Raw genomic sequence first — 21,508 nt, 5'->3', positions numbered from 1 at the left:
AAATGAGGATTACTCTATTGAAAGTCAGGCAACTAGAATATGGCAAAACTAAGATTTGAGCCCAGGTCAGTCCTCTTTCTACTCACTGCCTTCTGGAGCTTACAGTATAATAAAACTGGGGACAAGAAAAAAGATAACTAACACTTGATCACTCCATTTTCCTGAAGTAATTTAGCACACTCCCACTCCAGCTCCATCATGAACCCATAAATCATGAGCCTCTTTAGACAAAGGGAGTGTCAATTATTATAATTCTTCAGAACACTACCATGGTTACCAAACACAGTGCTCCAACTTGGACATTCCAGAAGAGGACAGGGAGAAGCTGAGATGGCCTTCTTCAACTTACATCTATTGGGATATCAAAATTCCTTTCAGCACAAGAAAAGGGACACAACTGAAAAAACAAGTAAGGGGCATATAGAGTAAAGTGTTAGAAGGCCCGCTTCTTAGCCATTTCTTTTCCTACCTTGAGTTAGAGATTTATCTACCTCCCAAGATTAACAGCTACACTAGTTAAAATTATGGAGTAGGCAGAGTATCCATTCAGGCTCCTCCTCCTATCACTTAATTTCCTTGTTAAGACACCCAATTTGTTCAACCAAATGAATGTATTCCTTTGCTCATTTAGCTAACATTTACTAAGCACCAAGTTTGTGCCAGGCTTTATGTTGGTGACTAGGGTTACAAAGATGGATAGGATAATGCGTTTGTCATAAATTGGCTGACTATCAAATGAAGATAAGTATGCAATGAGAAAATTTGCATTATTGCATGAGATTAAATATGAAATGCTATGGAGACACAAAAGAGGAAATACCTGATACTGTTGAATTTGAAGTGAGAATGGGGGGGTCCTTTAGAGCAGACTTCATACACAAATGCTTCTAGAACTGAGTGTTAAACGATGACTGGAGTTCACCAAGTAGACAAGAAAGGAAGATAGCACAGACAAAGGAACAGAAACTTGAGAGTTATATTACGTGAACATTCAACTCCTTGGGTACATATAAATGGTGAAATAAACAGATGCTGCAGACAAGCCTTGAAAACTAGGCAGGGCCAGCCCCAATAGGTGTGGCTGTGTTGGGCATCATCCCACAAAGCAAAAGTTCACCAGTTTGATTCCCGTTCAAGGCACATGCCTGGGTTGCCAGTTCAGTCCCTGGGTCAGAGTGAATACAAGAGGCAACCAATCATGTTTCTCTGCATCCCTCCCCCTCTCTAAAAATAAAATAAATAAAATCTTTTTTAAAAAACTAGGCAGGGCCAGATAAGTGAAGATGCTGTTAGTCATGCTAAGCATTTTAACTTTATAGGCAGCCATTGAAGGATTTTTAGTTGGCAGTGAGTAAGTATCAGATTTGTATTATATCCACAACAACTAGCAGTGCCTCATACATAATAGAGGTTTAAAAAATTCAGGGTTGGGCAAAAGTAGGTTTACAGTTGTTAGTATGGAAAAAAGTATAATACAAGAATAAACTGTGTTGCACATACTCACAACTATAAATAAACTTTTGCCCACTCCATACAGTGAAGGATTGAGTAAATAATATAGAATGACTAACCAAAACAAGTTAGGGAAGGATTTGCAGGAGATGTGACAATTGATTAAGGTCTCAGAAGATGACTTTGAAAGCACAGAAATGGAAAAAAATGGTTTTCTGTGTATAATAGAGAGCATGTGAAGGAAATTAAGTATAGGCAGGTACTAAGGCAAAAGTTATATTGGGGTGAGGGATGGGGGTTACTGGGAAAGTATAAAGGACAAAGTTAAGATTGTGAAGGACTGATCTTGTATAGGCCTCCACTGGGCATTCTCTGTCCTCTTCTAAGTCCATTATAGAAGTTGTGTTTTACATGCTCAGCTTCCAGGTAAGATTTGTAAAAAGGGTCCCGCTGGTAGGCCCTAGGAATCCCTTAATAGCCCTACACCAGCCCTGCTCACTTGCCCTCACTTATCTGGGTCCCAGCATTATGCCACAAGGCTACTATTGTCTCCAAATAAGGAGCTCTTCATCCTCAGAGAAACACACTTGGCCTAACCCACAAATTTTCCTTGTTTCAGGCCAAGAGTAGGCCTCTCCTGGCTGCTCCAACCCTACTTGCCACCTACTAGATGGGGCTTCTCACCATGAGAGAACTAAGAATCAAGTCTGGGATTTTTCCTACCCAGATAGTTAAATACTAGTGGATAAGACTTGGTACCACCCCCAAAAGGACTGGGTCTCATTTCTGATTAATTTCTTTTAGGGTAAGCAGAAAGACTTCACTTCATAAAAACTGGGGTCCTCTGTGGGATGATAGGAACGTATCCTGATATCATCTGCTTACCCAAGTTTTTTCATTCAAATATCAGAGGCTAGAGTCTAGACTAAACTGCTAGCCTAAAACATCAGGTTAGAGGGAAGACTGGACATCAAATTTGCCTCCACTAATCCCCTGCTTGCTTCCCCCACCCCCTTCTATTTTACACACTCTGGTTACCTCTCAAGATGTGAATAGAGGAGATCCACTTGCTAAATTCTAATTAATCCCTAATTTTGTTGATTCAGGCATTTAATAATAACTACCTATTTAGCATGTACTGTGTTCCAGGCATTGTGCTTCAAACTCTACATGCATGATTTCATTTAATCCTCTCAACATTCCTGTGAGGTAAATACTACCATTCCCATTTACCAATAAGGAAACAGGCTCAAAGAGGTTCATTTATTTACCCAAGGTCTCAGTGACAGAGCCAGAATTTTATTCCAAGTTATCAAACACCTATGTCTGTTCATTTTTAAACACTTACTTATTTAAAGAGATGAATGATACAGGGTTTTTGCTGTGAATAGATCACTGTACAAATAATTGATGATCAGCCTTTATAGAAAAATCTATCAACCTCTAAACCCTGAAGTTTGAATGTCAGTTGGGCTTTACCTAGAGTTATTTAATTCACTGTTCACCTACAGATGTTTCTCAAGATTGTCAGGAGCCCACCATTCACTGGAGCTGAATGGTAACTTTTTGCTCAGCTAATGGCCAGAATTATTGACTTGGGAACTTCCTTATTAGAGTTAACACCTTGGAACCTTCTCCCAGAGCCCCTGAGCAACTTCCCAAGTAGTGTTCTGCAAGAACAGAAAAGAGTAACTGGGTGGGTTCCTTCTGGTCTTTGTTTTTTAAACACGCACACACTCTACAGAATCATCATTATGGGGTCCACCTATTATATGCAGGTACCAAAACAATGGTTTGATTTGTTTTCTGTGCTTAAAACTCAAACCTTGCTGGACTTATTAGTAAAAACTCAATGCTAAGAGTTCAACCATATCTTATTTCTCCATATAAAACTACGAACTTTCATGTCTAGGACAAGAATTTAGTGAAATCACTATTTGACAAGGCAGCTGGTTACCACTACTCCAATCTTTCCAGGAGGCATCTTGAAGTAAATGTGGCCCATCAGACCGGAGAGTGTGGCTCACCTAATCAATACCCATAAATTTCTAACCACCAAGTAGGAACCCCTGATATAAACCAGCCAATAGACATCAAGTCATCAAGCTTGGATCAGTTAATAAGTCCTATATAATACAAGTTGAATGAAATTACAGTATAATCTTATCAAATAGTTGGTTAGCTAAAGGAAGATTACAATGTATATTGGAGAATCAAGGAAAGATACATTTCTTACATTTTTTAGTTTCACTTAATACGTGTAACTGTAGTTGAACCATTTTTTAATACAGTGTCAATCTCTTTTCTTTCAAAATGTGTCTACTGATGACTTTTTTTCCCCTCAAGGTATCATCCACAATTTCCATTTGGGCTTATTTAAAGTGGATTCAGGGATCTGCAAAGCAAATTTATGTTTTAATGATTTTCCTCAAATCTTTTAGTTGTCCCTCTCATGTCTAATCAACAGAAATATTTAAAAGTTATCTTTTATTTTTATTTTTTTCAATCCTCACCCAAGGATATGCTTTTCATTAATTTTAGCAAGGAAATGTAAGAGGGGAACATTGATAGGTTTCCTCCAGCACACATCCAGATTGGAGAACTGAACCTATAACCTTCGGGTGTATGGAACAACACTCCAACCGAGCCACCCAGCTAGGGCAAAAGTTATCTTTTTACTTCATTTTCAAAGTATTAAATATGAAGAACAGTGCTAAAAATGGCTTATAATGAACAAATAAGAGTTTCCTGCCCCAGGTTTCTCAGCTCCACTCTTCAGAGACAATAATTTTCAACTATTTTACTTTCTTTTGGTATTTACCTTTATACTTCTAAAGAAAAAGTTTACATGCATGTATTGATTTATTTATTTGTGGTTATTATATATTGCCTTCCTGATATGACAGTTGAAAATTTAGCTTTCTTAATCCATACCCTGTTCTTCTCTCTCCCACCCTAGTTTTTCCAGTATAGTTATATTAAGCAAAATTTTAAGAATGGCCCCCAGTGAAACTTCCCCTTGTATAATCTCCATCTCTTTGAGTGTGGGTGGAATCTCTGAATATGATGGATGACACTCTGGTGATTGTTACTTCATATGGAGAAAGGGAGATTATCTGAGTAGGCCTAATTTATCACACAAGCCCTTTAAAAGCAGAGTGTTTTTCCCAACTAGCAGCAAAAGTGGAATTCAGAGATTGGAAGCCTAAGTGGGATTTGACACATCGTTGCTGGCTTTGAAGATGGAAGGGGCCACATGCCAAGGAATATGGGTGGCATTTAGGAACTGAGAGGAGCCAGGCTTACAGCAGACAAGTCCTCTTTAAATTCCACATGTAAGTGAAAACATATGATATTTGTCTTCTCTGGCCAACTTATTTCACTTGGCATAATACCCTCTAGGTCCTTTCATGTTGTCACAAATAGATTTTCATTCTTTTATGGCCGAGTAATACTACATGGTATATGTATGTATGTGGTCAATTAATTTTCAACAGGAGTACCAAGACAATTCAATAGGGAAAGAATAGTCTTACCAACAAATGGTGCTGCAAAAACTGTATATTGACATTTAAATAATGAAATTTGACCACACCTCACACCACACACAAAAATTAACTCAAAATCATAGACATAAATTTAAGAGCTAGAACTTTAAAGCTGTTAGAAGAAAAATCTTTATGACCTTGGATTAAGCAATGATGTCTAAGATATGACCCCAAAAGCATAAGCAATAGAATGAAAGATAAATTGAATTTCATCAAAATTTTAAGTTTTTTAAATGTTTGGATTACAAGACAGATTTTACATAATTAAGTATAAACCCTTATTAAATTAGTAATCATGAAAGAAAATTAAAGTCATTAAACAGCTGTATGAATAAAGGCTGTGGGCAGACTCATAGATACAGAGAACAGACTGACACCTCTCAGAGGGGAAGGGGTAGGGGGCTGGGTGAAAAAGGTGAGGGGAATTAAGCTAAAAAAATAAAAACAAAAAAACCTCATAGAAGGACAACAGTATGGTGACTACCAGAAAGGGGAGTAGGGGAAGGAAGGAGAGGGTAAAGGGGGGACAAAGGGTGACAGAAGGAGACTTGACTTGGAATGGTGAGCAACACAATACAGTATGCAAATGATGTATTACAGAACTGTATCCCTGAAACCTATATAATTTTATTAACAAATGTCACCCAAATGAGGTCAATATAAAACAAAACAAAATAATAAAAGAAATGTATAAATTTTAAAAAGAAAGAAAAAGATAGAAAGGCTGTGGGCCCAGATGATTTTGATAAAACTTTTTTCAAAATTTTAGAACAGATAATTCCATTCTTAAAAGCACAGAAAACAGCCCTGGCTGTTGTGGCTCACTTGGTTGGAGTGTAATACCACATACCGTAAGTCACAGGTTCAATTCAAGGTCAGGGCACATACTTAGATCACAGGTTTGTCTGAGGCAGCCAATTGATGTTTCTCTCTTGTATCAATCTTTATCTTTTTCTTTCTCTCTCCCCCCTTTTCCCTCCCTCCCTCCTTTCCTCTCTATCTAAAAGCAATGAAAAAATGTCCTTGGCTGAGAATTTAAAAAGGCACAGAAAAAAATGAAAATAATGAACATGAAACTGAGTCAATAATAAAACATGATACAGAACATAGTATAAGAGAACCTATAGACCAATGTAAATATAAATGGACAAATCCTACTAACAGGTCAGATTCAAGAATGCATTTAAAATCTAGCCAAGATAAAGCTAATGCAGTTCATCGCTATCAAACCAGTATTACCAGAAATATTTTTTTGAAGATTTTATTTATTTATTTTTAGAGAAAGAGTACAGGAGGGAGAAAGAGAGGGAGAGAAACATTGATTGGTTGCCTGTTCCGTGGCCTCAAATGGGGACCTGGACTGCAATCCAGTTATGTGCCCTGACCAGGAACCAAACCAGCAACCTTTTGGTTCACAGGCCAGTGCTCAGTCCTCTAAGCCACACCAGCCAGGGAAAGTATTGCCAGAAATATTGAAGGGACAGGAGTAGGAGGAGGAAGTGGACTAGGTAGAAAAAATACGAATAAAAAATGTCAGTAACTACCTAACTATCAAAAATTACTTTAAATGTGAATGGACTAAATGCTCCAATCAAAAGACATAGAGTGGCTGAATGGACAAAAAGCAAGACCCAAGTGTTCACTGATAGATAGATGTTTGGATAAAGAAGATGTGCATATATGCAATAGAATGTTGGAATATTACTTGGCTGTGGAAAAGTATGAAATCTGGCCATTTGCAACAACATAGATGGACCTAGAGGATATTATGCTAACTGAAATAAGTCAAAGATAAACACCATATAGTTTCACTTATCTGTGAAATCTAAAAAATAAAACAAAACAAACTCGTAGATGCAGAGAACAAACTGATGGTTGTCAGGTGGGAAGGTGTTTGGGGGACTGGGTGAAAAGGATATAGGAATTAAGAACTATAAATTGATAGGTATAGAATAGTCACAGGGAGGTAAAACAGAGCATAGGGAATACGAGGGGAAACTCCCCAAAATGGAACTTATTTACAAAATACACAATTTACAAAAAATTGTGTATTCTTACATTTAAACTTCAGTCACCTTCAAAGTACTCAACATTTGATGCAATACACCTATCAAGATGTTTTTTCCACTCCGCTAAACAGTTTTTGAACTTGTCAATTTTGATGCCTTTTAGAGCTTCTGCCATTTTTTGTTTCACCTCTTCCACGCCAGCAAAATGTTTCCTTTTCAGGACTTTTATATCCGGGGAAACAAAAAAAGTTGCTCAGGGTGAGATCAGGAGAATAGGGACGGGGGAGGGGGGTGGTGGGATGGGGGTCATGCCATTTTTGATCCAAAACTGCTGAACACTCAGCACAGTGTGGGCAGGTGTGCTTCTAAATCACCCATCATGAAATGGGCAAATACATTGAGTCTTCCAAAAAAATTCACTGAAGCCAAACACAGACTTGTACAGCAGTGCCAGCTGGTACACTGATACAGGTGGGTTCCTAGAACACTCACCTAGCGAGGGAAGCCTGTACTGCAAGGTGCCAGCCTCCCAGAAGGTTATCCAGGGTTTTGGGGGGGGTCCTCCCTTGTATAACTGTAATGACTATGTATGGTGTCAAGGAGGTAGTATACTTATAAAGGGAAATCACTTCTTAAGTTATATAAATGTCTAACCACTATGTTGTACTACTGAAACATATAATACTGACTGTCAACTGTAATTAAAAAGTAAAAAAAAAAGCCCTGGCTGGTGTGGCTTAGTGTGGCTTAGCACTGGCCTGTAAACTGAACCATCACTGGTTCAATTCCCAGTCAGGACACATGCCTGGGTTGCAGGCCAGGTCTCTGGTTAGGGGCATGTGAGAGGCAGCCAACTGATGTTTATTTCTCACATTGATGTTTCTGTCCCTCGCTTCCTCCCTCTCTTCTTCTGTCTCTGAAATAAAAAAGTTAAAAAAAATTGAAAGACTCCCTGGCTGGCGTAGCTCAGTGGATTGAGCACGGGCTGCAAACCAAAGTGTCGCAGGTTCGATTCCCAGCCAGGGTACATGCCTGGGTTGCAGGCCATAACCCCCAGCAACCGTACATTGATGTTTCTTTCTCTCTATCTCCCTCCCTTCCCTCTCTAAAAATAAAATAAATAAAATCTTTAAAAAAAGTTAAAAAAATTAAAGAATATATTAAAGACAATCATCTACCATCAAGTAGATTTATTCCAAAAATACAACGGTGGCTTACTATTAGAAAATGATTAATATAATACATCACATCTATATGTCAAATTAAAAAGATATATACAACTATCTCACTAAATATTAAAGTCATTTGATATTTTTAAAAATACTTTGTAAACTAAAAATAAAATTACATTCCTTAGCATGATAAAGACCTCCCAACCTTATACACAGAAACAAATTCCAGAAAAATTAAAGACAAACATATAAAACAAAACTATAGAAATATTACAAGACAACATAGAATATTTTTACAACCTTAAGGTGGTTTTGAAAAATCTTTCCATTAGAACATAAAGCCCAGAAGCCTAATAGAAAAGATTGATAATTTTTACTAAGTAAAAAAATTATAAATGATGTATCAGAAGATATCATAAAGTTAAAAGGCAAGAGACTAAGATAAAATATTTGTTATATATAGATGTGTGTATACATAAACACATGTATATAAATGCATATATAATCATATGTATAATTCATATATATAATATTCAGAATATACCAAAAGCTTGTAAGTAAAGCACCAATCCAGATTATTATTCTCCTCCAACATCAGATATTTATTTATTGAGAACAGATTGTGACAGACACATGTTAGGCATTGCCAATACAAAAGTGACTAATACAGAAAATGAATAAATAAGGTACAGATCATAACAAGTGCTGGGAAGGAAATAAGGGGGGCAAAGCAATAAATCCAAAGTTATAAATTGCTGGCCAGATGACCAGACACAGCCTGCAGAGTGCTTTTTTAAAAAAATTGGAGCAACATTTAAAAATCAGGAGATTTTATGTAAAGGCTCCATTTCTAACTTCTCTTTAAAAAAGTAGAACTAGCCACACTGGCCCTAAATTCCCACATGACCACAAACAGCCAGAGCAAAGTAGCAGCTGCTCCTTTAGGTGGGACAGGTTTCTTACTCAGCTTGCTTTACTCATACACATTATCTTCCTGGCTCTTACAGGCAACTGTATTTGCAGATAACCATGATGGAGAGTGGGCCTTGGGAAGACCCACTTTATAATAGTGATCAAAGAAGTAATATTTGAGCAACACCCTCAAGAATGAGGACAAGTCAGCCATGTATAGAGCTTAGACTAGAATTTCATCTTTAGGAGAACAAATTTCGAAACCTAGAGCAGTTCAAGGCCAAAACTATAGCAAAGCACTTCCACCTCCCACTTTGAGGCATTGCTTTCGCTGCATCCCAGATAGATGCCTGTTACTCATCTCCCACTTCTGACACGCCATTTTATTGTACACACCTGCAGTGCATATATGCTCTCCCCATCATCCAGACCTCATTACAAAAAGAACTTTAGAACAATATTTCTGATCATACTATCCTATCCACAAAGAAATTCAGGCAACCTGGCTACCCTCTGCCAACTTTGGCTTCAACCATGTGGTTCAGACTTCTGCCTGAAAATTCCATTCAGTAGGAATGAATAACACTGTAATGGGAGACTTGTCTCATATCTTTCTGTGACTTCAGAACTGGCTTGGGAAATTCACAAGGAGGGAAGGGAGATTATGAGTAAAAGACAGCATTCTATTTGGCTCCTAGCAAGGCCACACCACCTTACTCATCTTTCTAATTCCAACTTCTACATTAATTCAAGGAACCCACAGTTCCTAACTCTACACTCACCCTTAGCTCCACAATCCTAATGATCTTGCAGGAGTCTAATTTTTAATCCACACTTATCTTCAGAATGATTCTCTGGGCCCACTCTCTTTGTAGCTGATTTCACCTTGTTAATACATTCAGTCAAGTGGTTTGATTCTTGCTCTTCAACCTGTTCTCTGTGCTCAAATCAAGCACACTCTTACCTGGCCTCTCAACTAGGGCTTTAATAGCAACCATAAAATGAACCTGTTCATATTGACACTTTTCATTCTTAACACTGTTACTAGAATGATACTTTGAAGTCATTCACATTTTTCTTTGAAGACAGGTGTTTTTTTTTTCTTCTAGTAGATGTGAGTGTATTAACATTTAATTCAAAAAGCCCCCTCAAGCTTTCCTTATTATAATCATGATGGAAACTCAGAGGTGAGTCACCACATGTAACTAAATATTCTGCCAGTGTCTGCCTCCTTTTCTCTCCTCCTGCCAATAAAGAACCAAAATAGAAAAACCAGAGAAGAAAACAGGGTATAGGAAGCATACTTTGGTCTATCCCCAACTTCAGAAACTCAGTATTATTAGGTTCCCAAAATTTTTCAGATTCAGAGGCTAAATCACACTAAGCAAATTCAGAGTGCTTCAGTTTCCTCACTTGTAAGTAGAGATAATAATGCCTTTCTCATAGGTTTTCTATGGAGAGTAAATAAAATAATGTATAATATATCTAAGACCTAGCACATAGAACTATACAATAGATGACTGGAAGAAAAGTTCTAAACCATAGTATGCAAGTTACTATTTATTGTACATGTAGAATATATATACCTTTCCTATGACTGGAATATCTTTGTCTACTTTTCAAGACATACTTCCCAGGATAAGCCTGGGAAGGAACATTTTTAACTGTAAGATTCCTTGAGAAGAACAATATTCTGGCTGGCTTCAAAGGATATTTCACACAGGCCCTTAAAGAGCCTGCTGCCCACAGAAGAGCACACCTGACCATGAACTCTGGTTCTCTCAGTAGAATTCTCATGTCTACCAATTAATGGATTCCTGCCCCTCCCAGACCCACCCTTCCTGATCCTGATACTGGTTGCCCCTGCAAGTTCAGCCTAGCTTCCAGAGTTCACTCACCCAATGCCCAAGTCTCTTAAGTACCAAAGCTATCCCTTTCCTGTCTTGCCCAGGGGACCATGGCCCTATATCTGTCCTTTCCTTTGCTGAATGACTCTACCTACTTTGAACCCTGCTCTCCTATACACTTTTTATCATCTCACCTGGACACTTCTCTTGGTCCAAGAGGGTCTCTGTCTTGATTTTAGACAAATTAACTCTTATCTGGCCCTTTGCTGAGACAACTCCCTTGCCTTATTATATGAAAACCATTGGCCAAGCTAGACCTTATCAAAACACAAATATATACTCACTGCTCACTGACAGAAGTTTCAGAGGCAAATTGATAGGAGTAGGTGGTAGAAGAGATTATGCTTGTTATTGTCTAGAGACAAATGACCTCTCCCTGCCAGACTAGCCAGCAACAGCTCTCTAGCCACAGACACAGTGACATCCGAGCTATGCACATCCAACGGGCCTCACTCCATCTTCTTCCACTGCTGCCTTTATTATTCCTCTTCCCAGAGGAATTCACTAACTAGTCCTCACAGTTGCTCTTACTTCCAATTCCAAATGAATCTCTTCAAAGAATGACAAGTCTCAAGTCTCTGGTAAAAACTGAGCACATCTAACTTGCATTATCATTTCCTGGATCCTGTCAGAGGATGTAATTGGTGATTTCCCCACCTTGGCTGGAGTGTCCTCTGCTCAATTTCCTAGGTCTCCTAGCCTCTCCAGCTGCAGGTTCAGTGACTCACTAGTTAGGAGCCAAACCCGGGGGTGGGGGGGGGGGGGGGGGCGGGGGGTGGGAATGGGATACCATTCTTAGATTCCAGCAGAGGGCACTGCACTTCTGGCTTTTCAAACACAAGCAGGAAATCAGCCAAAAATGAATTGGCCAAAGCCTCTGAGCCCCTCTGCCTTTCCAAACCGATAGACCTACTATAGTTATAGAAATGTATCTTTGAAACAACCCATATGTCTCGTAGCTGCTATAGACCACCATCCTCTATCTGCCCGAAACTGGAGGGGAGAAGGTACTCAAGCTTCTCATAACTACAATCACCCAAAGCCTAGAGAATGCGCACCTCTGGGGTAGGTGATTGTCTGCACTGCTGCAGACACGCCACTTTTCCCACATTGGCTCAGCCTTGCCCCACTGATCTTCCCCACTGGGACTGATCCAGTCCACTGCAGAGTGGCCACCAGGTTCCTGTCATCTCTGGTCCCTGATGCTGGCCATAGGAAGTGATATCACACATTTCAGTGGAGCTCAGGAAGTCAGGGTTCTGTCTCTGGATCAAAGTAACGATATCATGTCCCCCACCTAATTCAAGACTGCTCTGGGGTGAGCAAGATACCCTTGACAGCACCCACACTGAGCTGTGTAAAAGAGAGCCCATCGGGAAGCTAGTTCTTTTAGTCCATGTTTTTCCATAGTCCTTGATCTTTACTGGATGCTCTGATTAGGTTATTCCAAGAGTCAGTTTGGAGCAGTGGTTAAGAGTATGGGCTCTGGCACCAAACTGCTTCAGTTAAACTCATGTCTCTGCCACATGCTAGTTATGTGACCTTGGGGAAATTACTAAATTTCTCTGGGCCTCTATTCCCCTATTTGTAAAATAAGATAATAATAGTACCTACCTTCTATAGTTGTGGCAAGCACATTTACTAAATATTAGCTTTTTTATTGTGACCTCTAGATTCAGGGGTATCTAACCTGTGGCCCAAGGGGCTACAGGTGGCCCGAGATGGCTATGAAGGCAGCCCAACAAACATCATAAATTTACTTAAAACTTTTTTTTTGCTCATCAGTTTTCATTAGGGTTTTTATATTTAATGTGTGGCCCAAGACAATCCTTCTTCCAATGTGGCCCAAAGACACCAAAAGGTTTAGACACCCCTGTGAGTCTAGAAGACCCACATAACCCATTTTAGGTAAGCAATCTGCAAGCAGCACTATGCCTCTGTGTTATCTCACACCCCATCTCCTCCCCGCTGTGTTCAGGACCCTGAGCAAGTGCATCACTTTGAGGAAGACTTTTTGGACATGGAAGCAAAGGAATTCCCCCAAAGGTGAAATGTACCCTGAGGATTGGTCCAGTTCCCTGATCTTGCACTCCTGTCCACTTCCTCCCAAAGCACTGGCAATTTCCTTGTATCAGGAAAGACAGTAAGTGCAAGACAGCCTTCCAAATATACATCAGCCAATTTCAACCCATTTTAATGTCCCAGCCAACTTTGAGCGGTTTATGCCCAGCATTGGATATAACCTCTGAGACAGGAGTCATTTCTTATGTACAACATGACAACATTTCTCTCAAATTGATCTTACATGATTTTATAGTCAGGGTGGTACTATTCTGTTAGCAGTAACACCAAGTGTAAGACAATTACTAGTAATGAGTGTTAGATATTATAACCACTATGTACTAAGCATCTGAATAGGCAGGCAAGCACCCTAACCTGGAAGTCAGAATTCCAGGAGCCACTTAGGCACACACATTTAAAAAATTCTTCAACCTGAAAATATTGTGGCCAGTCAGCCTCAGTTCCAACCAACAGAGGCAATGGGCAAAGTAGTAGATAACTAAGATTTTGTGATGACTCCAGTGGCCCTGGGAAGCCTATAATATTGAAAAATCTGCAACATTAATTAGGATGAGTGTGAGATCCAGCCAAGTTCTTTTGCACCATTCCAGATGTCCTTTATGGTCCATCCAAAGCAGTAAGTGTGGTCTTATGGCAACTCCATTTCACATCCCAATTCTAGAAGAAACTGTTTACAGTACTCCATATCTATTTAGCCCCCAAAACCATATGAAGCATGGCATTGTATCAACTAGGTGGATGAATATCATCTACCAACAAAATTATGGGTTCTACTACCTCATCACTGTGGAGTTTGCTTATAAAGAGCTCAGTGCATCCCTCTACCCAAAACATGCCCTTTCACAGAGTCTGTGACATGATTCTTTTACCTCCCCCTCCCCACACTGCACCCTAGGTAGCTTCCAATCCTGGAAGTTTGGGAAAGCTATGATTACCAAAAATTATCTTCCAGTCTGCCAAAAACTGATGTGAAGAGTATGTCAACCAGTGCTTGATTCAAAAGGAAGGCATCAAGTGGATAACATTGTCCAGCACGCCTCCAAGCACACAGTAATGACCCACGTGGAAAGCTGGGAATCTATTATTTGGAAATTGATGAGATAATAGAGAAGATTATCTGACTGTACCATTAAGGACAGTCAGTCTGAGGCCAGATGAAGAGCCCCCACCGTCACATGCACTCAGACCAATGGGATCTCAGTCCAGATCCCATTGCCCTCAGTCCACATCTACTGAGCCGTGAACATTCTACCACCTGTTATTTGCCCAAAGTCAAACCACCAAACTCAAATGACACTAGTTCCAGGAACTAGCTGCTCCCATTGCTGTAACCTGTGATGAAGGACAGATCAGCCCCTTGGTTCAGCCCAGGCTTCCAGAACTCTATACTCTGCTGCCTCTCCAAGTCCTCAACTGTCTGTAGGGGAAAGTTATTCAAACTGTGTGCCACTCTGGCAGTGTCATTATCTCAGAGAATACTAAAGGAAACTTCCACAGGCATGCAAAAGGGAGGGAAGTGGGACAGAGGGAGTGGGGCCAAGCTAGGAAGAAGGCGAAAAGCTGGAGCTGGGGAAAAACTCCAGAAAGGATGAGGCATCCCCACACTCCAACAGAGGTGAGGCAGCAGTTCAACAATTTCCAGAGAGAGTGGCTAACTTTCATCCAGTTACAGACAGCTCAGGATCCAGAGATATAAGCCAAATCCTATTTAAGCAGAACATGAATTTATGAAAAGAATATTAGTGGGATTTTATCAAACTAAAAAGTTTCTGCACAGCAAATGAAACAACAATGAAAATACAACCTGCAGATGAGAGAGAATATGTGCAAACCTACATTTGGTAAAAGGTTGATAACTGAAATATATAAGAAACTTATAATTCAATAGCAAAAAAAAATCTGGTCAAAAAATGGGCAAAAGAACTGAAAAGACACTTCTCCAAAGAAGACACACAAATGGCCAACAGGCATATTAAATGATATTCAACATGATTAATCATCAGGAAAGTGCAAATTGAAAACACAGTAAGATAACACCTCACTCGTGTTAAAGGGGTTATTATTATAAAAAAAGAAAAAGAAAAAGATAAGTGTTGGTGAAGTGGAGAAAAGGAAACCCTCATGCACTGTTGGTGGAAATGTGAATTGGTACAGAAAGTATGGAAAACAGTATAGAAGTTCTCCCCAAAATTAAAAATAGAACTACCATATGATCCAGCAGTTCCATTTCTGGATATATATCCAAAGGAATTGAAATCAGGATCCCAAACTGATATCTCACTTCCATGTTCATTGCAGTATTATTCATAATACCCCAGACATGGAAGCAACATAAATGTCCATAATGCATGGGTAGATAAAGAAAATGTGGTATATGTATACAGTGGAAATCCTGCCATTTGCAATAACATGGAAGAACTTGGAAGACATTATGTTGAGTGAAATAAGCCAGACACAGAAGGATAAATACTATATGATACCACTTATAGAAGGAATCTAAAATAAACCCACAGGAGCAGAGAATAGAATGGTGGTTGCCAGTGGCAAGCGGAAAGGACAAGGGTGGAGAGAGTAGTGAAAGAGTACAAGTTTCAGTTATACAAGGTAGGTCTGGAGATCTACTGTGCAGCACAGGGCCTATACTTACACTTAACACTGTATTACATACTTAAAAATTTGCTAAGAGGGTAAATATTGTTAAATGCTCTTATCACAAAACAGTAACAACAATAAAGAGGGTGGGAGGCAATCTCTCGAAGGGATGGATATGTTTATGGTATACATTGTAGTGATGGTTTCACAGTTGTGTACTTATCTCCAAACTCATTAAGCTGTATTTACTAAATGTGTACAACTTATTATGTCAATTATACAGTAAAGTAGGTTAGCTGTAGAAGGAACCACAAACCAAGCTTCATGGATGATAACCAAAAACATCGTTGAGAATTATGTTGCAGACCTGGTTTGGCACGGACACTACTGCGCTCAACACTGGGGTGGGCACTGCCGGCACCAAGGACACTGGGCCCTGCATACTGCTCCTAGACACAAGTGCAGCCTTGCTGCTGCAACTTCCCATCAACAGAAAAACAACTTTACATGTCCCTGCTTCTTTGCAATCTCATCTTTGATTCAAAAGCTGAAATAGGTGTATTTAATTGCCCTGGCCAAACTCTTTACCCATGCCCTAGCTGCAAGAGAGGCTAAGTATATTAGTCCCACAATTTTCAACATTTTTCATCACATGACACACATAAATTACTAAAATTCTGTAGCACAACAAAAAACATAATTTGCCAATCTGAAAAAAAAGTATAATTTTGATTCATTCACACTAGACAGCTGGTGTTATGTTGGTTGTTGTCGTTTTTTATTTGATAATCTAAGGGAAAAGAGGTCAGTGCCCCTATGTTTTAAAAATTCTTGCAGCACACTGGTTGAAAATCGCTGTCTTAGTCTGCTAACATAGATTGGGTGGCTTACAAACAAGCAAAGTCTCTCACAGTTCAAGCAGCTGAAGTCCACAATCAGGGTAGCAGCATGGTTGGGTGAGGGCCCTCTTCTAGGTCACAGACTCCTCTTTGTGCCCTCACATTGAGGAAGGGGTGAGGGCACTGTCCCAGGCATCTTTTATTTTATTTTTAATTGAATTTATTGGATGACACTGATTAATAAAATTATATAGGTTTCAGGTGTAGTCCTGTAACACATCATCTGTATATTGCATTGTGTGTTCACCTCCTCAAGTCCAAGTCTCCTCCCCTCACCACTTATCCCCCCTTAGCCTCTTCTACTTTCCCTCACCACTCTTCCCCTCTGGCGATCACCATGCTGTTGTCTGTGTCTATGAGTTTGCCTTTTTTGTTTGTTTGTTTAACCCCCACTTTTTTCACCTAACCCCACAAATCCCCCTCCCCGATAGCTGTCAGTCTGTTCTTTATCTCTGAGTCTGTTTCTATTTTGTTAGTTCATTTTGTTCATTAGATTCCACATGTGAGTGAAATCATATAGTACTTATCTTTCTCTCACTGGCTTATTTCACTTAGTATATTGCTCTCTAGGTCCAACCATACTGTCACAAAGAGTAAGATTTCCTTCTATTTTTATGGTCTTAGGCCTCTTCTATTTTTTATTATTGTCGTCATTATTTTAATCCTCACCCAAGGGCATGCTTATTGATTTTAGAGCAGGGAGGAGGGAGAGAAACATCAATTGGTTGCCTCTTATAATGCATCCCAACAGGGGACCAAGGACTGACCTGCAAACTAGGTATGTGCCCTGACCTGGAATCAAACCCACAACCTTTCAGTTTACAGGATGTCACTCCAACCAGCTGAGCCACACAGCGCTAGGGCTCAGGCCCCTTTTGTAAGGGCACTAGTCCCAATGCTGAGGGCTCTGTCATCATGACTTAATCACCACCCAAAGCCCCCACCTCCAAGTACCATCACCTTGGGCATTAAGTTTTCAACATATGAATTTGGGGGAGAAGATAGACATCAGACCATAGCACTGGGTAAGTAAGATTTGGTCTTTTTGGCTTAGAACTGGTTTTGCCTCAGAAGGATTCCCAAACCCTCATAAGAACACTAGATCTACACTGTACTACTCTGCCCTACCACACACTGCCCTGCCCTGCTTTGCACTACTCCCATCCCCTGTCCCTCTCCACTTGACCCAGCACTAGTCAGGCTCCAAGTCAATAGCAAACTGAGTCTTCCCTAATGCTTCTAACACTTGCTATCTTGCTGCCTGAATTACTTTTCCTGATACTATCATGTCCCACGTATTTTTTCTTAAGGTCCAAGACTCAGCTCATACATAACTTCCCCTATTGGACCAATTAAAGCTCTGCAAATATGCCAATCCCAGAAAGGGAATGTCTATCCAGATAAAGTGCCTTTTTCTTTCTGTCTTTTTTTTTTTTTTGCCTGCACTGATCCTAAGTATCTGTCTATATCTTGATACCAGTGGGAGGCCACTCAAAACTCAGGAGTCGCTGAGGCTGATGAATAAAAGAGTGGTGAAGAGAGGTCTCTTGATCACTGGGTTCTCCCTCCCTCCCCTCTGTCACAGGCATTGTGATTTGACTCCTGATATCCCAAGAATCGAGAATCAGACTTGAGTGGCTAGGAGAGATCCCTGCCATATGCCGGGTCGTCAGGAACACTAGAGACTCAGAGGATCACGTAGACCCATTTGACAAGTACTCAGTTCTAGTTTGCTGTCATTTCAGACCAGAAGGAATGGGTGCGCATGAAGCTTCCCCCAATTAACTCAGAAGATGGGAATTATTCTGTGCACAAGAATAGCCACACAAGGTACCACAAAGCAGTACGGAAGGTGTTGTTAAAGACATGTAAGTATCTTCAAGTGGGTCACGTCTGAGTTCCTAAGTAATGGCTGGGATGAGGTGGGGCATGGTTCTGGAACAGGAAAAAAAGAGCCAAGAAAAGAGACTGAGAAACTGAGGGAGAAAGTAGATCTGAGTGGCAGAGTGAGCAAGATAAAAGTTGAATCAGACTTGGAAGCACAAGATCCAGGTTTGAGTCCTAGTTCTGCCTCTTTTAAATGTCACTTATCCTTAATTAACCTGCTTCCTCATCCATTTAAAACAAGCCCTGGCCTGGTAGCTCCATTGGTCAGAGCACTGTCCTGATATGCCAAGGTTGCTGGTTCAATGGCTGGTCAGAGCACATACAAGAAGCAACCAATGAATGCATAAATAAGTGGAACAACAAATTAATGTTTTTTTCCTACCCCCCTTTCCTCCCTTTCTCTCTCTGACTCTAAAATAAAATTTTTAAATGCAAAAAAAAAACAGAAAATGCCTGCTCTACCAATCTTACAGAATTGCTATGTGGATCAAACTAAAAATGAGACAACTTAGGAAAACACTTGTATATTATTATGTGCTATGCCTGTGAGGAGTGGCAGAGCAAGTACTAGCTTTGGAGTTTAAACTGAGTTTAAGTTCCAAACAAGCCATGTGACCTTAAAAAAGTTCCTTTAAACACTTACCTGCTATGGACCATCTGGAAAAGGGAATAATGCTCTAGCATTGCATAAAAGTTAGAGAAAATGTACATTTTAAAAAGCATCTAGGACAAACTACTGACAGATGTGATAACTTGTAGGAATCTCCAGGAATTATGCTATATAAAGAAAACCAGTCTCTAAAAGATCACATACTGCATGGTGCTGATTATATAGCATTTTTTCTTTCTTTTTGTAAAATATGGAATGCTTCATAGATTTGTGTGTCATCCATGCTAATTATCTCTGTAGTGTTCCAATTTCAGCATATGTGCTGCCAAAACAAGCACTATAATATTCTCAAGAAAAACAAGATTATAGAAATGAAGAAATGATTATAGATTACCAAGCGCAGGTGTAGGGGATGGAGGGAGTAGCTATAAAAGGGCAACTCCAGGATCGTGTAGTGATGGAGCTGTTCTCTATCAATATGCTAATACATGGTTATAATATTGTGCAGTGGTTTCCCAAGATGTAACCACTGGGAGGAAATGGGTGAAGGGTACACAGGATCTCTGTGTATCATTTCTTACGACTACATGTGCATCTATAATTATCACAAAGTTAGTTTAATTTAAAAAACTACAATGCTTTCAGAACTTAAAGAAGACATACATGAAGGAGTACTAAGAGTTATTTCTAATAGCAAAACTTTTTAAAAGCTTATTATTGATTAATAGGAAAACCACTAAGTCAAAAATGGTATATTATGGATTTTTAAAATGTTGATTTTAAATGCCAAATGCCCAGATTATTAGGCTTTAATTCTAAATTTTTTAAATATAGAAATTTTATACAGTGGTATAATTAGATTTATCCAAATAAATAGTGAAAATACAAAAAAATCTAAGTAAGTCTGATATTCTTTCAAAAATTTAAAAACACCTCTAATACAACATTTAGAACATGATAGATACTTGGTAAATGGTATCTATGAGGGTAAGAAAACGTGAGGTAGTATGTTTGCTATGTTTCAGAGATTTGACTGAACAAAGGAGGGAACTATTTAACAGAGAAGGGCCAGGAATGAGGATAATTAAGCATTAAAAAATAAAAGAACCTGGGAACCCATCTTGCATATTTGCCAACCTGAGCTGACCACTTCTTTTCCACAATCATAGCCCTTGGGGAAAGCTCACTTGGAGATGGCCCTAGTAGCAGCAGGAAGAACCAAAACAGATTCAACTGACCGAGAAGGGTGTGAAATGCTGGAATCCGGAAGTGAAGCTGGGTGTGGTGACCGAATTCCTAGGACTTCTCAGCACCTGGTCTGGCCCAGTTGCTAGGCTGGGCTCATGCTGCCCTGGGGCACAGAAGGGAGGAGAGAACTAAAAGAAACTAGATAACCTGTTCTTCCCCAAAACTTTCAGTCCCAAATCAAGTCTTCAGAGTGCCCTTGACTGATGCTCAGAACTTCAGCTTCTGGAGGTCCCATGATCCAGGAGTGCGCCCAGAGGATACCATGCCCTGGATCCAGGGCCCTCACCACTGCCTCATTAAAAGCCCAATGACCAGGTTAGGCTGGGAGGGGTGAGGTGGGGAGACCAAGGGAAGTACTCCCTCCTCTCACTTAAATCCTCACAGACCGTTTTATCTGTATTCAGAGTTAGGGAATAGAAGAGGTGGTTTGGGTCTTGGCAGGGAAAGCTGGCCCCAGTATTTGGGCAGCAGTGGCGTTCAACTGAGTTAAAGATTTGTCTGTGTCTTTGTGCTTCGCCTTGTGGGCAGGACTTCTGGGCAGACACGAGACAAGTGTCTATAGCATTCCCGTGGGGTCCGGGCAGTGTCTGGTCCCTTCCTTGCTGCCTGCCCTCCCTCCAGCCATCATCCATTGGCAGTAGCCCTACTTCCTCAAGACCACCCCTGCCCGGTCGGCGCTGAGGCAGTCTTGGGAGCTGTGTGTAAGGACCCCACCACGCACACACATCCCGGCCTGGCCTGGCTGAATCTGAGGCCTTCTCTTTTTCAGGTTTATGGAGCACTGTGTCCTCAGTGACAGACTCTTCAGTCTGTACTGAGCAGGATGTGTTTGCAGAAGGACTCAATGGACTGTAGCAGGAGGACAAGGAAGGGGAAAGAGGAAGAAAGTGGCCTGGTTCTGACGGCTGACCGATGGGGAGAGGGGATTGAAAAAGCAGAATAAAATTAGACCAGACTAGAAGTCACTTGTGTGCACTGACAGTGAGGGGGACAGAAATTATCCCAATGCCCAGATTCCTGTGCGATCAGGTATGGGAGAGACTGCTGAAGCAGCCAGAACTTGGTGTTTGCTTGGGGAGGAGCCAGAGCACTGGAAGGGGCCAAATCTGGGAAGAGGTCAGAGTAACAAATCTGGGAAGACATTGATCCGCGTGATGCTGAAGGGCCTAGAGCAGCTATGCTCTCTGGAG

The 21,508-nt window shown here is 40.3% G+C and overlaps 1 protein-coding gene and 1 pseudogene across 1 annotated transcript; one reads left to right on the top strand and one right to left on the bottom strand.

The window, feature by feature from the left end:
- Positions 1-330: 330 nt before the first annotated feature.
- On the top strand, positions 331-21,192 carry TEX49 (testis expressed 49). The gene is made up of 4 exons (XM_045828979.1): positions 331-409; positions 18,319-18,441; positions 20,489-20,633; positions 21,088-21,192. The coding sequence occupies exons 1-4, from the start codon at positions 331-333 to the stop codon at positions 21,134-21,136; spliced, it is 396 nt and encodes a 131-aa protein (XP_045684935.1). The 3' UTR covers positions 21,137-21,192.
- Positions 19,315-19,408, bottom strand: LOC123813199 (annotated as a pseudogene).
- Positions 21,193-21,508: the final 316 nt, after the last annotated feature.

The sequence above is a fragment of the Phyllostomus hastatus genome, unplaced genomic scaffold, assembly GCF_019186645.2.
Source record: "Phyllostomus hastatus isolate PE091 unplaced genomic scaffold, TTU_PhHast_1.1 phas_scaffold_93, whole genome shotgun sequence".
Taxonomy (NCBI): Eukaryota; Metazoa; Chordata; class Mammalia; order Chiroptera; family Phyllostomidae; genus Phyllostomus; species Phyllostomus hastatus.
This window is presented reverse-complemented; position numbering and strand designations above follow the sequence as displayed.